Source organism: Eschscholzia californica, unplaced genomic scaffold (genome assembly GCF_041429995.1).
Source record: "Eschscholzia californica isolate CP2 unplaced genomic scaffold, dmEscCali1.0.p SCAF_2, whole genome shotgun sequence".
Classification (NCBI taxonomy): Eukaryota; Viridiplantae; Streptophyta; class Magnoliopsida; order Ranunculales; family Papaveraceae; genus Eschscholzia; species Eschscholzia californica.
In genome coordinates, this window is record NW_028238309.1 from 61,809,293 (window position 1) to 61,825,426 (window position 16,134).

The 16,134-nt window shown below is 38.8% G+C and overlaps 2 protein-coding genes and 1 pseudogene across 4 annotated transcripts; 2 read left to right on the top strand and 1 right to left on the bottom strand.

Annotated features, from left to right (window-relative positions):
- The first annotated feature begins 326 nt into the window (after positions 1-326).
- Positions 327-3,280, top strand: LOC147559975 (uncharacterized). 2 transcript variants are annotated; one of them, XM_086661944.1, is made up of 8 exons: positions 327-595; positions 1,246-1,409; positions 1,512-1,655; positions 1,747-1,828; positions 1,983-2,049; positions 2,365-2,550; positions 2,721-2,781; positions 2,926-3,280. In XM_086661944.1, the coding sequence occupies exons 2-8, from the start codon at positions 1,256-1,258 to the stop codon at positions 3,075-3,077; spliced, it is 846 nt and encodes a 281-aa protein (XP_086518070.1). In that variant the 5' UTR covers positions 327-595; positions 1,246-1,255; the 3' UTR covers positions 3,078-3,280. The 2 variants fall into 2 exon arrangements, with proteins under 2 accessions (XP_086518070.1, XP_086518071.1); XM_086661945.1 differs by having other exon boundaries at positions 334-595; positions 1,252-1,409.
- Positions 3,281-9,611: 6,331 nt separating this feature from the next.
- LOC147559976 (chitinase-like protein) lies at positions 9,612-12,415 on the top strand. The gene is made up of 5 exons (XM_086661946.1): positions 9,612-10,145; positions 10,524-10,574; positions 11,590-11,723; positions 11,931-12,031; positions 12,129-12,415. Exons 1-5 carry the CDS (start codon positions 9,756-9,758, stop codon positions 12,305-12,307), a joined length of 855 nt encoding a protein of 284 aa, XP_086518072.1. The 5' UTR covers positions 9,612-9,755; the 3' UTR covers positions 12,308-12,415.
- Positions 12,416-13,369: 954 nt separating this feature from the next.
- On the bottom strand, positions 13,370-15,412 carry LOC147559977 (ASI1-immunoprecipitated protein 3 pseudogene; annotated as a pseudogene). The gene has a single exon (XR_015234705.1). The product of XR_015234705.1 is annotated as an ASI1-immunoprecipitated protein 3 pseudogene (transcript).
- Between the last annotated feature and the right edge of the window lie 722 nt (positions 15,413-16,134).

Consider the following 16,134-nt stretch of genomic DNA (forward strand, 5'->3'; position numbering starts at 1 on the left):
CTCTCGCACGAAGCATGTGGCCATTGACTTCCACTTTGTTCGTGAGCAAGTAGCCAAAGGCAACATTAAAGTCCAATTTCTACCAGGGGAAGATCAACTTGCGGATTTGTTTACAAAGGGGCTGTCTTCATCTAGATTTAAACTTTTAACTCTCAAGCTCTCTCTTCTTAGTAGATGTTCGGCTTGAGGGGGGGTGTTAGAATGATTTGTATATGTTTGTATTTACTTGTATAGTTAAGGGTACAACAGTCATATGTAATTCATTCCTTTCATTATAAATAGAATCATACCCTATTCATTAGGGTATCTTGAGCTCAACAACTTTCAGTCTCTAGGTACTTTTGCTTTAACTATTTATTGATCAGAACTTGTCATATTTAGCTGTCTTAACACCACTTGGCCGGAAAAGATCTCAAAAGTCTCATCAAACCAAACGTCAGACATAAATACAGAGTCAATTTTCATTCATTCTACTATCATCCATCCATCCATCCCCCAACAGCAATTAGTTAATTAATGTCAGCTTTGTTATATCCTCCTATAAATTAGGTTTAAGTTCTGAGTCCAAGCTTTTCTCCATCAATATTGTCCCCAGGTATTTCTCATATTAATACCCCCATCAATTTACAATTCCTAGTACTGATTCTACTGAAAGAGAGTAATTGTGTTTCCAATTCAGATCTTTATCCATATTAGCTTCATAAATAAATATCATGAGCTAGAAGTATTTAGTTTAATTTCTTTGTGTTGGATTTTACATCCAATTCTATGACTCTCTAAAGTCAAACTTTTGTGATTTTGGATAGTTTGTTGCATCTGTCAACTGTCTGTTTAGTTGATTATGGAGGTGGTGGTGGCCGCATATGGGTTTGTGGTAGTGGTGGTGGTGGTGGTGGGTACGGGGGTAGATGAATTATTAGAATAGTTAACTACTTTGAGAACACCATGGTGCCTAAATGAAATACTTAAGAGTCTAGCTATTGCCTATATGGTGCATGAGTGTGTCTATTATTACCTAGTTGTAGTGCATCTACTCTGAAAACCCAGAAGTCACAAGTTCGATACTAGGTGGTGGTGAAAATATATCATTTAGTTAGTTTGTGTTATTAAGAGTGTAAAATCTTTAGGACAGTCTTGTTGTTTCGAAAAAAAAAAAATTGGGTCTAGTAGCACTTTGACTTGCTCCACTTTAATGGGGTTTTATACAAGTATTTCATTTGATTTTTTTTTAATGTTATTTTCAAGTTTCAGTGAGATGGCATATGTTCCCCCACATAAGAGGCATTTGGAAGTCTCAGATGGCCCATCACCCACTCCATATTTGCTTGTTCATGAGCTTGAGAAGACCTTGAATTTCAAATCTTCTCATTCTAGTCCAGGGAGTAGGAAAGATAGACTAACTTCTCAAGGTGAAAATTATAGTTTCTAAATAGCTAGTTTGTTTAATTTCAAATGTTATGTGTCATTGGGGTATATAGCTGAAAATTTAGTAATCTTGTTCTCTTTTATAGGTGAAAAAGATATTATTGAATCGGAAGAAAGGGATATTATCTCGTCGACTAATCAGGATAATTTTGACTTTAGAAGAAAGCTTCTTGTTCTTGATCTAAACGGATTGCTAGTTCACGTTGAGAGGAAATCGTATCAGAATAATTGTACTTGCCTATCACAATAACTTGTCAATATTATTCTAAAGATGTTATTTGAAATATGAAAATTCTATATCCATTTGTTGATTGTTTTCAGGTTTTAAGAGGCCTTTTTGTGACGATTTCCTTAAGTTTTGCTTTGAGAGATTTAATGTGGGTGTCTGGTCATCAAGAACTGAGTATATGTTCCTCCGACTTATTCATTTTGATTCTTCTAAGTCATTCTTGTTTTTTTTACGTGTTGATTTCTTCTTAGTACCGCTATGTTTTCAAAGAAACGGAAAGGAATGACCGATAATACTCATTTTTCATTTTTAAATCTACCGTTTACAGGAAAAATGTAAAAGAAGTGGTCGATATTGTCATGGGAGATATGAAAAATAGACTGCTTTTTATTTGGGTAAGCAATTCGGTCATTTCATAATGCCTTCAATCTTTACTTTCAGGGAATGTTGTTCATTGTGATTCTTTGGTATCGGAATGATGTGAGAGCATCTTGGACTCGAGTATTCAAGACTTTGTCTTGATATGTACTATTCTATTTTTACCGAGATTAACATTTTGAGATCATTATTTCTTCTACAGTTCTACTCATTCTTTTTTTTGTGTGTTTATAGGAAACAAATTTTTTGCAACAAAAAAAATATAGGAAACAAGTTCTTACTATTTTGGGGATTTTGATTTATTTTCATTCCTATTCTTTTCCCCTCGGCAGAATGGATCCCATTGCACCCAAACAGGACTTGGAACTATCGATAATAAGCACAAACCTTTGGTATTGAAGGAGCTACGAAAACTGTGGGATAATCACGAAAATAGGCTTCCGTGGGAAAAGGGAATTTATAATGAATCAAACACTTTATTGCTTGATGATTCTCCGTACAAAGCTCTTCGAAATCCTGTAAGTTAACTTCCTTCCCTTCTTAGTTCTTAGTTATCTTCTTTGTCGTATAGTCCGTGGACTACATTAAGTTAATACTTAACACTTAACACTTCACAATACACACACACACTCACACATAATTTCGTGTCTCTACCACTTCACTCATTCGTGTGGTTTATGTTATTTAGTTGCATACTGCTATCTTTCCTGCTACATATACGCGGGGAGATATAGATGATAATTCATTAGGTGAGTCTTCTCTATTTGAACTTAATGTCATACTTTCTTATTGTTTGCCTTGTGGAAGCACTAAAATACTAAAACATTTTTGTTAACAAGACAATACTTAAGTGGAATTGTCGACAGTTAGAATAACAATCGTTTTGGAAACAGGGTTAGGAGGAGATCTTCGTGTTTATCTTGATGGTTTAGTTCTGGCCGAAAATGTCCAGAAGTATGTCGAAGAAAACCCATTTGGTCAACCTGCTATTACAAACACTGATCCATCTTGGGAGTTCTACCGCCGAGTTATTGGTACAATTTAGCACATATACGTGTATCTTTTTGTCATACCCTCCCGATTTGAAGCGATGCTCTTCGGAATTACAGCGACGAAACCCTTACGACCTGCAGTCAGATTTTGTGTATCAAGTGTGGAGACATTATTTATCTTACTAATTTGAACTTGCTTAATTGAATTGGTATTCAAAAATGTTCTTATATATGGAACTTCGAAACAGATTTTGTCTTTCTTATTTGTCATCGTCGTTGAGGAACAATATATTGGTACCATACTGATTTTGTTTTTTAAAAAATCAGTATTTCTCATCATCTACATTAAACGTATCTTATAAACAAATCGAACAACCAGATGCTACAAAAGAACATAACAAAGTCATATGAGCATAAAACAAAACCTAAACGAAGAACTGTTATAACTAAAAGTCGCGGAAGCTATCGAACCTACCCAGAAATTGATCCGATTATGAAGATTAATCGAAAAGCTAAGTCAAAATCAAATATGCGAACAGAAATTAACGAGGTTCGGTTTTAAAGCCTACGTCCTCGGGCGAACAAGAAATCTTTATTGAAGGATAGATGAAGACGACTCACACAACCCGCAAGTTCGTCCCAAGATGGTACCGTATAGAAATTAACCTCTATACTAAATCTTCGACGACCGAGAAATTTAACACCGCTCAAAACTATGAACAAAAAATTTCTCTCTCACCTGCTCTCTCTCTTTAGCTCTCTCTAAAGAAGAGTTGTTGTTGCTTGTGTTGGTGTGTTGATTACAAAGCACTCAACCCCTATTTATATATATTATAAGCCAAAAAATTGGAAACTGCCTATTGAGCCAAAAAAATTGGAAACCATCCCAATTTGGAAACTGCCTATTGCTGCCTCTTAAACCTCCTCTTCAATTTTTAGAATCTGCCTCTTACAATTCTCCACCTCGTACACAATTTGATATACTTCAAATTTTGGACGAACACTAGGATACTCCTTGTAAGATATATCTTCTTTTTGTAACTTCATCCGACTGCGCCATATGACCATGGCTGCCTACGTACCCTTTTACAGGATCAAGCCTACCGTAGTTCTACCAACCCTTCACATAAAGAAAACCTTGTCGCCATTTCGCCCTTTCGGGCAACTTAACACGAGCCGATTTGTAGCAATTCCAGACAATGCTGAAACTTGCTACATGTCACCACTTTAGTCAACATGTCCGCGGGATTCTCATCTGTGTGTACCTTCATGAGAGAAACATCACCTTCCTCTATGACATCTCGTACAAAGTGATACCTGACATCGATATGCTTAGTACGAGCATGATGAACCTGATTCTTCGCCAAGTGGATCGCACTTTGACTATCACACCATACCTCTACGCACTCCTGCTTAATCCCTAGATCATCCAGAAGACCCCACAACCACAGTGCTTCCTTCACACCTTCGGCCATAGCCATATACTCGGCCTCCGTAGTAGATAACGCAACTGTAGATTGTAACATCGATCGCCAACTAACTGGAGCACCATGTACCTTAAATACATAACCAGTAGTAGATCGTCTTCTATCTAGATCGCCAGCATAATCCGAGTCAACATAACCGCTTACCTGACATGTGTCTCCACCAAAGCACAAACCCGTATTAACTGTACCCTTTAAGTACCTCAAGACCCACTTCACAGCTTCCCAATGTGTCTTCCCCGGGTTTGCCATAAACCTACTAACCACACTGACCGCCTGTGAAATATCCGGACGAGTACACACCATAGCGTACATCAAACTGCCAACTGCACTAGCATACGGTATATGATCCATATGATCCTTCTCCACCGTAGTAGTGGGAGATTGTTTTCCCGAGAGCCTGAAGTGTGGTGCCAAAGGTGTTGACACCGCCTTCGCATTCTGCATCCCGAACCGAGAAACTACTCGTTCGATGTAACCTTTCTGATTCAAGTACAGTTTCTTACTTGACCGCTCTCTCTTAATCTCCATTCCCAGTATCTTCTTTGCAGCGCCCATGTCTTTCATCTCAAACTCTTGACTGAGTTGAGATTTCAACTTATTTATCTCCACCATGCTTCGAGAAGCAATAAGCATGTCATCCACATACAAAAGGAGATAAATAAAGTCACCTTCGCGAAGCTTCTTGATGTATACACAACAATCATAGTCACTTCTGCGAAAACCATGCTTTAGCATGAAAAAATCAAATCGTTTGTACCATTGGCGAGGGGATTGTTTCAATCCGTAAAGAGACTTCCTCAAACGACATACTTGATTTTCTTTACCCTCAACCTTGTATCCCTCAGGTTGAGCCATATAAATTTCTTCTTCCAAATCTCCGTGCAAGAAGGCGGTTTTAACATCGAGTTGTTCCAGCTCAAGATCACTGTGAGCAACAATACTCAATAGCACCCGAATAGAAGTATGTTTCACGACTGGTGAGAAAATCTCATTGTAGTCGACCCCTTCTTTCTGTGCATAACCCTTGGCCACTAGTCTTGCCTTATACCTTGTACCCTTGATCTCGGAAGAATCCTCTTTCTTCTTGTACACCCATTTACAACCAATAACAGACTTACCTTCGGGCAATGGGACAACCTCCCATGTCTGGTTCTTGTGAAGAGACTCCATCTCTTCTTGCATAGCAACCAACCAACTCTCTCTTTCCGCCGCGGTGATAGCTTGTTTGAAGGTGACCAGCTCGTCGTCTTCCACCGAGAGTGCATATTCAACCACATTTGCCTGCCCGTAATGCCTAAGAGGTTTGTCTGACCCTAACCTCTGTACCGGCTTATATAACCGTTTCGGCCTAGTGTGTACCGAAACATCCTGCTGTTGTTGTTGTAAAACTTGTGTACCTTCCCCTTGAACCTCCTCATGATCGGGTTCATCAATTTCCTCATCCTGAGTATCATCCTGATGCTCCACCTGATCATGATTCCTAGAAACCCGTTGGTCTTCGATTTCTACTTCCACTACTTGAGCTTTAGTAGACCCAACATCACCACAACTAGGCACCGTAGCTTTCGCCATAGCTACAATAGATGACTCATCAAACACCACATCTCTGCTGATTACAAACTTCTTGTCTTCCGTACACCATAGCCGATAACCCTTGACTCCTGTAGCATATCCTAAGAAAATTGCCTTCTTTGCTCTATTGTCAAGTTTGTTACCTTTAACATGGTAATAGGCCGTACAACCGAAAACCTTAAGTCTCCCGTAATCTGCATGTTCACCTGACCACACCTCGTAAGGTATGCCGCCATCTAAAGAAGAATGTGGAGACCTGTTCACAATATAACAAGCTGTAGCAATAGATTCTGCCCACCATTCTACGCCTAATCCCGAATTGGAGCGCATACATCTAGCCTTCTCAAGTAGTGTACGGTTCAATCTCTCTGCGACTCCATTCTGTTGAGGTGTGTTTACTACTGTCCAGTGCCTCACAATGCCTTCCTGATTACAAAACTCCTTGAATGCCCCATCCGTGTACTCGGTCCCATTATCCGACCTTAACGTCTTCAGCTTTCGACCAGTTTTGTTCTCAACCATTGCTTTCCACACCAGGAATGTGTTGAATACCTCATTCTTATGCTTCAGAAAATAAAGCCAGACAAATCTCGAATGATCATCAACGAACGTAACAAAATACCTGGAACCACCCTTGGAAGGTAACTTTGCCGGTCCCCAGACATCGGTATGTACGTAGTCTAATACCTCTTTGCTCCTGTGCTTGCTTGTAGAGAACGTCACCCTGTGTGCCTTCCCGAACACACAATGCTCACAAAACTCCATGCAAGGCTTCTTCATGTCCTTCAACAAGCCTTTCCCGCACATCAGAGATAGACCCTTTTCTGACATATGCCCAAGGCGCATATGCCAAAGCCTCGTACTAGCCGTTGGATCCCTTCCACTGATTCCTACTGCTACATCTCCAGTAATTGTTGTCCCCAAAAGTTTGTATAAATTACCGTAACGAGTACCTCTCATTACCACCAAAGAACCCTTAACGACTTTTATGGAGCCATTCTCTATAATTATCTTACAGCCGTTCCGCTCCAACACACCAAGGGAAATTAGATTTTTCCGCAAATCGGGTATGTGTCTTACGTCCGTCAATGTTCTCACCACTCCATCGTGCATCTTGATCCGCATTGTTCCGAGTCCCACAGTTTTACATATACTATCATCACCCAGTATAACTGTACCACCATCTATACTCCTATAGGTAGTAAACCACTCCCTATTTGGGCACATATGGTGTGACGCCCCTGAATCAAGCATCCACTTATCGAAGATCTTCTCAGACACCTCTGTCACCGAGAAACATTCGTCCGCCTCTTCTGACACATATCCCGCCTCTTGCATCTCTTGTTTCTCCTTGTAGCCTTCGTTCTTTTGCTTCAACTTTCTCTTTGGACAAGCCGCTTTAAAGTGGCCAAGCTCACCACAACTAAAACACGTTTTCTTGAAAGAGCCTCTAGATTTGGATCTAGATTTCCCGCCCTTTCCTTTTCCCCTTTCATTACTCCTCCCCCTCGTTACAAACAACCTTTGTGCTTGATCCTTGTCTACTCCACCCGACGCCATACTGCTAGTAGCAACCTTACGAAGGTCATCCGCTAATAGCGAATTTCTCGTCTCTTCCATGCTTAGACTATCACCAACACGCATCAAAGTTTGAACAAGGTTCTCATAGGATTTAGGTAATGAAAGTAACAATATGAGGGCTTGGTCCTCATCCTCAACCTTAACATCAATATCCTTCAAATCTGAGATAATCCTGTCAAACCTATTCACATATTCCTGAATAGAAGAACCCTCTTCCATTCTACATGTGAATAATTTGGATTTTAAGTAGACCCGATTCGTTAAAGTTTTCGTCATGAAACTGCTTTCTAGCTTTAACCACACACCCGCCGCCGTTGTTTCTCCATCTACTAGGAACGCCACGTCCCTCTCAAGACACAACATAATGGTAGCCCGTGCTTCGAGATCTAACTCTTCCCAATCCTCATCTGACATATCTCCTGGTTTCTTTCCCGTCAACGTCTTGTGTAATTTCTGCGAGATTAACAGATTCTTCATCTGCATCCGCCAATAAGAAAAATCGTTTTTCCCATTGAACTTCTCTATCTCATATTTCCCTGCTTTGACCGTACCGCTTCTCGATCCCATCTTCTCTTCGTTCAATCTCAACAAGGCTCTGGTACCAATTGTTATAACTAAAAGTCGCGGAAGCTATCGAACCTACCCAGAAATTGATCCGATTATGAAGATTAATCGAAAAGCTAAGTCAAAATCAAATATGCGAACAGAAATTAACGAGGTTCGGTTTTAAAGCCTACGTCCTCGGGCGAACAAGAAATCTTTATTGAAGGATAGATGAAGACGACTCACACAACCCGCAAGTTCGTCCCAAGATGGTACCGTATAGAAATTAACCTCTATACTAAATCTTCGACGACCGAGAAATTTAACACCGCTCAAAACTATGAACAAAAAATTTCTCTCTCACCTGCTCTCTCTCTTTAGCTCTCTCTAAAGAAGAGTTGTTGTTGCTTGTGTTGGTGTGTTGATTACAAAGCACTCAACCCCTATTTATATATATTATAAGCCAAAAAATTGGAAACTGCCTATTGAGCCAAAAAAATTGGAAACCATCCCAATTTGGAAACTGCCTATTGCTGCCTCTTAAACCTCCTCTTCAATTTTTAGAATCTGCCTCTTACAAGAACATATTAGAAATCATTTAACTAAAAAATTAGAGCTGATTAAAACTCATCTCATTAACAGATTTCAATATATCAAAACTCGTTTCATTACAGATTACGTTTATCGTGCAAATTCATTCAGAGGACAATTTTCTTTGAAGATCACTTTGATCGAGATATGAATATCTCTTCAGTATATTTTCAATGGAGTACAAAATTTAAAGATAGACCTACGACATGTTTAGGCGAAGAAGGCCCTAAATACACCCACCGTAATGTTAGAGAACAAGAACAATTAGACACGTTATGGACAAAAACCCTGTCTAATTTGTCATGACTCATGGCTCATTGAACTAGAATCATCGAAAACACGAATAGCAACAAACTAACTTATATTTCAGCCCTCACGTAGCAAGTTTTACCTCGGTTTTCTTGTTTCCTCCGCATTGTTCTAGGGTGTGTCCATAAGCACCCCTCTCTTTTACTCAGACTCACCTAATTTATCGTGACTCATGGCTCATTGAACTAGAATCATCGAAAACAAAATAACAACAAACTAACTTATATTTCAGCCCTCGCGTAGCCAGATTTACCTCGATTTTCTTGTTTCCTCGGCATTGTTCTAGGGTGTGTCCATAAGCACCCCTCTCTTTTACTCTGACTCGCCTTCACTCGTGGCTTTTTTTGTGGGCTTCAGACTGAGTAGTCCAAGGCCCACAAACCAGGTAGTCCGAGGGCATTCAGACTGGCATCAGTCGTACTCTGTGCTGTTCAAGCAAGTCCAGCACGGATTAGGCCCAGTGCCTTCGGACTTGCCTAATCCGTGGACGCAAAGAGAGAAAGCAGGACGGAGTAAAATAGAGGGCCGCCTATAGACGCACCTATTGTTCTGACATGATCCCTCTTCCATTTCAGCTCTCCTTGTTCATCAACTACCATTTCTCTCTCTAGTTATACACTAAACCTAACTGATTCCACATCCACCCAAATGAGATCTTCAATCTCATCCCCAAATTCATCTTCTTTCTCCAGTGAAATCCATAAATTCACCTCATTTGGACGCAACCCAAATCCATTTTCAAATGGATTTCTCAAAATTCATCGGATTTCAACTACTAATCTATCCATGAATACCTTCATTAGACCTTCTCGAATGATTACAATTTGCTCCACCAGTTCAGCTAAATCCCCTAGTTTGATAAATCAACGAGTCCCCATTGCTGATAATGGAGAAAAAAACGATTTTTTTCAAGAAGATGGGATTGAAAATAAGCTTAATGTTGAAGTTGGGAACCCTAATATTCAAGCGCGTTTCCCTAATGCTAAATTAAGCTTGAATGATCAAGTATTCTTTTTATTAGCATTCATTGCTTCCACGGTATATACCTCTCTTTTTTGTTATCTTTCTACAGGTTGATTTATGTGATGCATTTTGATGAACTTATTAGGGTTTTCTTTGGGCTTGTTTACCTTGATGTCATTACATTTGATAGAAAAACAAATATGTAGAACTTGTTTATGAATCCAAGCAATATGTGCAGAAAAAAGACTACTTTTTGTGTTCTATGTGAAGTGGTTTATGCTATAATGGTCATGTGTTGCCAATGTTGCATCTTTTGGTTAAGGAATTAATATTTGCAAAATTTCGTTAATTGGTCGTCAAAAGATTGAACTGAATTAGTGTGAATTGACAGTTGCAAAATTTTGTTAATTGGTCTTCAAGAAATTGACTTTGAACGTTATCGTGCTCCTGCAGACATCGATAGCATTTACCAGCCTTGTTGTAGCAGCTGTGCCAACTTTATATGTAAGTCTTTAACTCGAATTTTCATTTCTATAGCAACATTTGGATTATGTTAGGGTAGGTACTGAAAATTAACAAGAACTATCATCAACTACCGTGTAGTCCAACAAATGGTCTTTGTGTTATATATTCAAATATTTTACAATAGTTACTTGCATCTGGCCGGAACATATCTCTCTATTCGTTCATATGTTACAAATATTCTTGACAAAACCTGACGAGCATTGGCTTATTATTTCTTTGAATAGTTTTATAAAGGCTCGCAGTTGCACATCATTAAGTATGCTTCATGTCACTCGAGAGCACCAGTTTTTTGGTCAATGTGGCAGAGACTATGGCCCAAATTCGTGTTATTTATGCCTCTTTCGCTGAATTTCTTATAATCAGCCATAGGGTTGGGTTTCATACTTGCATAAGCAGAGCTCATGTTTATAAATGTTAATATGAGGTTCTTCCTACAATTCCGTCTATGTACCTATGGAATTCATACAGGGTAAAAGTTTCAGTATGAATTGTGCATTTTAGGAATATTCTTGAAGACAATTGAGTTCTTGATGCAGATTTACGTGGTCTATGAAGGTATTAACCTTTGAAAGACATCCCAATCTTCTAAAGCCCTGAAATTTTAGTAGGATTAAATCTTTTATGATGGCCCAAACATGTGGGCAAACGAATTTTTGGCTGGCCATATATGTAATTCAAGATCTTGGCATGATATGATCATGTTAGTCAGTGATTATGGATCCACAAAGGCACAAACTGCAAAAGGTACAAAAAAAAGATCAAGTTCTAACCAGAACCTCTTTCAGTGATGGTTAATCTAGAAATGAGTTCATGTCATCATAGGGCTGGTGCAGTTCATGGTGGGCAAATTGTTATCCTAGATGAGTAGGCAGTAATGAGTGTTTTCAGAAATCTACGTGTTTAAGTCAGTATTGTTTGTTGCTACTACTAATTATCTTCTGAGGTGAGCTTAAGTTTAAGGCTAAAGATCCTCTTCAAATTGTTCTCTGCTTAGGCAATGGCGAGAGCTGCAACGTCTTTCTCAAAACTGGCAGATACAGCCCGAGAGGAACTTCCTAGTACAATGGCTGCAATCAGACTTTCAGGCATGGAGATTAGCGATCTTACTTTAGAACTAAGTGACTTGGGGTAATGACTTAAATACTTATTCTATCCCTTGCATGAGCTTCACTTCTATAAATGTGGGGGTATTGAATGTTTACAAACTTTCTGATATGCATCTATCACCTGGTATTCATTTCTTTCGAAACACACTCAATTTTTTATTTCTTTTTAGCCTATTTGACATATCGATGTGGTTCTGCATCTGATATCATCTTTCTCTGTTTCACTCAGCCAGGAGATAGCAGATGGGGTTAACAAATCTGCACAAGCTGTTCAAGCAGCAGAAGCTGGGATAAGACAAATTGGATCTCTTGCCCGACAACAAACCATCTGTATGTGGAAGCAAATATATGGCTCTTCTAGTTTTTTATCTTCATTTTTTCTGCTAAGCTGATAATAAATGGTTTGTTGATTGTTCACATAATACAGCAATGATACATGAGAGAGCAAACTTGCCGGTTATTTCCATTCAACCGGTTGTTGCGGGAGCTGCAAAGAAGACATCTCGTGCAGTTGGTCGGGCCACAAAGACTTTAATGAATATCATCTCTCGAGGTGAGTATAGCTCCGACCAAGAAGATCACGGGACTGATAGAATTGAACTCTGACCTGTCTGTTTTGGTAACTTTGAGAAAAACAAAATTTATTTTCAGATCTTAGTTTTGTAAATATCGAGAACATCTTTCCATGCAATCTGAAATTTGGTTCCATTACAATCGTCGAGCTCTCTTTCTATTTATTTACACTTTTACTTTTCTCTTCTACAGTTCTTGTACTCTTTCCGTTCTATTCTTGTTTAGTCTTTTATTGACTTGGTTTAGTTTAGGGATACGTATTAGAATGTGTACTAGTTTATTCAGGTTTCCAGTTTTGACTTTAAGTAGTAATCAGAAGTTTAGGACTCTATGGGAAGGTGGGTATTTCCCTACATAAATAATGGCCCAGACAAATAGAGAAGACAACAAAGACATTATTGTTTTTGAGTTATTTGAAGTTTATGAACAAAGCTTATTTAGTTTAGCATAAACTATGAGTTTTTATAGCGACTTTCCTAAAAGTTCATACCAAAAATGAAAAATCTGAGTCTAAGACACAGATCATTGTTTGCTTATTCATAGATATGGAGTCGAAGTCTACGATTTGCATATGCAAGTATGCAACATAAGCTGACAGACTGATCTCAATATCACCAAGATATTAAGGAAACAACATGGATCCTCTTTCTCCATGGTTGCATAGGTCTAGGAGCATATGAGCAGAGAACTTATTTTAGTTTATGGCGTTTGTTGAAAATCTCCCTTGTCGCATTTAAAAAAAATTCCGTAGTTCAATCTTTTCACTAGATTTGGCAAGTCGAGAGGAATACGTAGCAGAAACCTTCAAAGGTTTAGCATTATACATTACAACTAACTTGGGTGTACGCTGATGGATCGACTTTTGCTACCCCCAGTCCCAATCCGGTCCACGAGTTACTCAACTGCACCACCCAATTGCAAGTTCGCAACTGCTTAGGGATGAAGTATAGAAACTTTTCCAGAGTTACTGAAACTCGTTCAGTTGAGTGATGCATAGTTTCTCCGACTGTGAATCTGTGATGCCTACTGGTGGGATACTAGTAGTTTATCCGTCATTCTCTTGCTGTTTCCGAATCTTTCTCAACTTAAAAATCAGATCAAACATAAATTATATTAAGTTTTACCATCTACACTTTTGTTTTGCATTAGTGTCGAACTCGGTAGACCGGGGTCTTGCACATATGCGACTGAAGTTGGTAACTTACTAACATCTAATCTTAGCATGAACTGCTTAGCCTGGACAACAGTAGCAAATTGAGCTATGCGAATGCTAATCTTTTAGAAAATATAGCAACTACTACATAAACTACATTCTATTACCTATTCTTCTGGTTTTTCCTTGTTAGATGATATTTTAGGGTTTCAGTGACAGCTATATATTGTTAATGTTTAGGACTTCATCTTGACCACGCATACCATGTATTACCACATTCCAAGCATTCCATTTGATAACGTTCTCCACGTCCTGCGTGGATGATATCACTCACACGCACTTTCTTCTCCATGCATCTTGAACATCTTCCTTCCGTCATCTGCATTTGCTCCGTATCATCAGCAACTTCTCTGTCAGATTCTACCTCAGTTGCTAGACACCCATCTTTTAGTTCCTTTGCAGACATGTTGAAGATAACTGAAGCTTCCAACTCTCTCTCTACAAGTCGTCTAGCTAATCCTCCGTTGGTTTTTAGATTGAAATGCAACTGCCTCATCTTTTGGTTATACTTTTTAAAATCGGAACTAAGAGCACCATGAGAAACCTGCTCAAGAGCAACTACTGCTGAAACAGCCGCATCAGGCCAGCGGAGTGTTCTGTTTCCGTGACTCGTCTGTTGAGGTAATTCATCTATATCCATTTCGTCACAAACAGATTGAACTCCTTCGAGAAGTTTCTCTAACCATTTGTCTCTATAAATATCTCCTGTTAGTACATCAAAGTCAGCCAAAATCATGTAGAAGCTCATCTCATCATCTTTACTGCTGCCTGCCATAGTCTTTGATGGTGCATGGTGGTCAAATCTTCTAGTTGAATCATCTAGTTCATTGGAATCATCATCAGGAGCCAATATCAATTTCCTCCTAATCCGGTTCTGCAATCGATGACACTCGAAATGAGAAGAACCCTCTTCTTCAGTCTCAACATCAGGAAGCTCTCCAACGATTTCTCGGGTTTCTCGCACACGAACATTGAGCTCATATTGTTGATTGTTTTCTGTTAGACCCCACAGTTTCTTTTGCAGGTGATCATAAACCCTTTGTACAATGAAGCCAGGATGTTGGGAGCGACGTGGAAGTTGCTTGTGCAAGGGAATGAAATGCACCACACATGGGTGCATACAACATTCAGCTCGAATCTCAGAACGACGAAAACTATAGAACAGTTCCCTATCGTCGCGTTCCTCCCATGTTCCGCCATTTTCGTTCTTTGCCTTCTCGGGACGATAAAACCACTGGCAGGTAACTCTCATACTACCGTATCTGTTTTGAGTTATTTCCTTGATTATTGCAACAACAGGCTTCCTACCTATCTCTGTACATACAAGAACTGGATCATCAAGCTTAAACATAAACCCATTACACTCGAAAGCGTTATAGTGGTCTTTCATCTCCAATGTACTCTCATCAGGGACCTTCATAACCTCACCGATTGGTATCGCCTGTCCTTGTGTAACTTCTCCTTCTTCTTTGCCTGATTCATCTTCTTCTTCCTCTTCATATTCTTCCTCTTCTTCTTGTTGGGGGACTTCCTCATCAGATTCTTCATCAAATTCTCTAGTATTCCACTCTTCATCTGTATTCTTCATCTTGCTCCTCAGTGTCACTGGTCAAATCAGTGCAATTATCAAATCTCCAATATTTGTTCTGTGATAATAGTGTAAACACTAACCATTCATAAATGTTCAACCATTTCCTCAGAGATATTAAGAACACTTTATACTTCACTTGAAAGAGCAGAGTAAGAGGGTACATGTAGTTTGGTTCTCATTTATAGGCATACACCCACTCACAGGCAAAGGAGGAAGAGAGAGACAATTAATTTGGGTACTCTAACTTGTGCTATAAGAAATTCCACTTCTAGTTAAGAGAATAAGAAGTGGTAAAGTCTTTTTACAACTTTTACTTGTTAAAAATAGAAAAAATTTATTGTTTGGCATGTGTTTTCTTAAATGCCAAACAGAACCAATAAATATTATGAACAAACACAAGTAAACATCATGCCATCAACAACCCTGGGTTGGAGTTGTTACCAAGTAGGTAACCACCATTGAGGTCTTGGGTTGGAGCAAACTATTGGTTTATTTAGGTCTGGATTTTATATTTTGCATCCTCAAGCTTACTCGAATTACGAGTTTGACATGACCGAAGTGCCTAGGATCTGGTAGTTTATTTACGCCCGGCTGTTGGATCTTCATATCCGTGACGCCTACTCTGTCAACTTTGTTAGAACTTCACCAATGTTGATTTCTCCGCTAGAAGAAACACAATTGTGTGCAAGCTTCTGAATTTGACGAGTCCAACTTTTCCAAATTGATAAAAATTTTGGTTCAGTATGTACCGGAGACTTTCTCTCATTGCAATGCCAAAGACTAGTGATTTTCCTTGTCAGATATATTTTGGAATAAAACTAGTTATCAAAGAATTGCTTGTTTAATATGACTTTTTTTTTTGTGAATTGTTCAACGTGTGCCTCGAACCTTGACCTCTAAGATGGAAGATTATACTTCTTACCGCTCCAACAAAGGGTTGTTTGTTTGAATTGCTTGTTTAATATGTTAATCTTAATTATCATATTAATACCGAATTAATCTAATTTTATTATTATAGATATAATATGTTTATTTGAAAGTAACAAGCTATTAAAA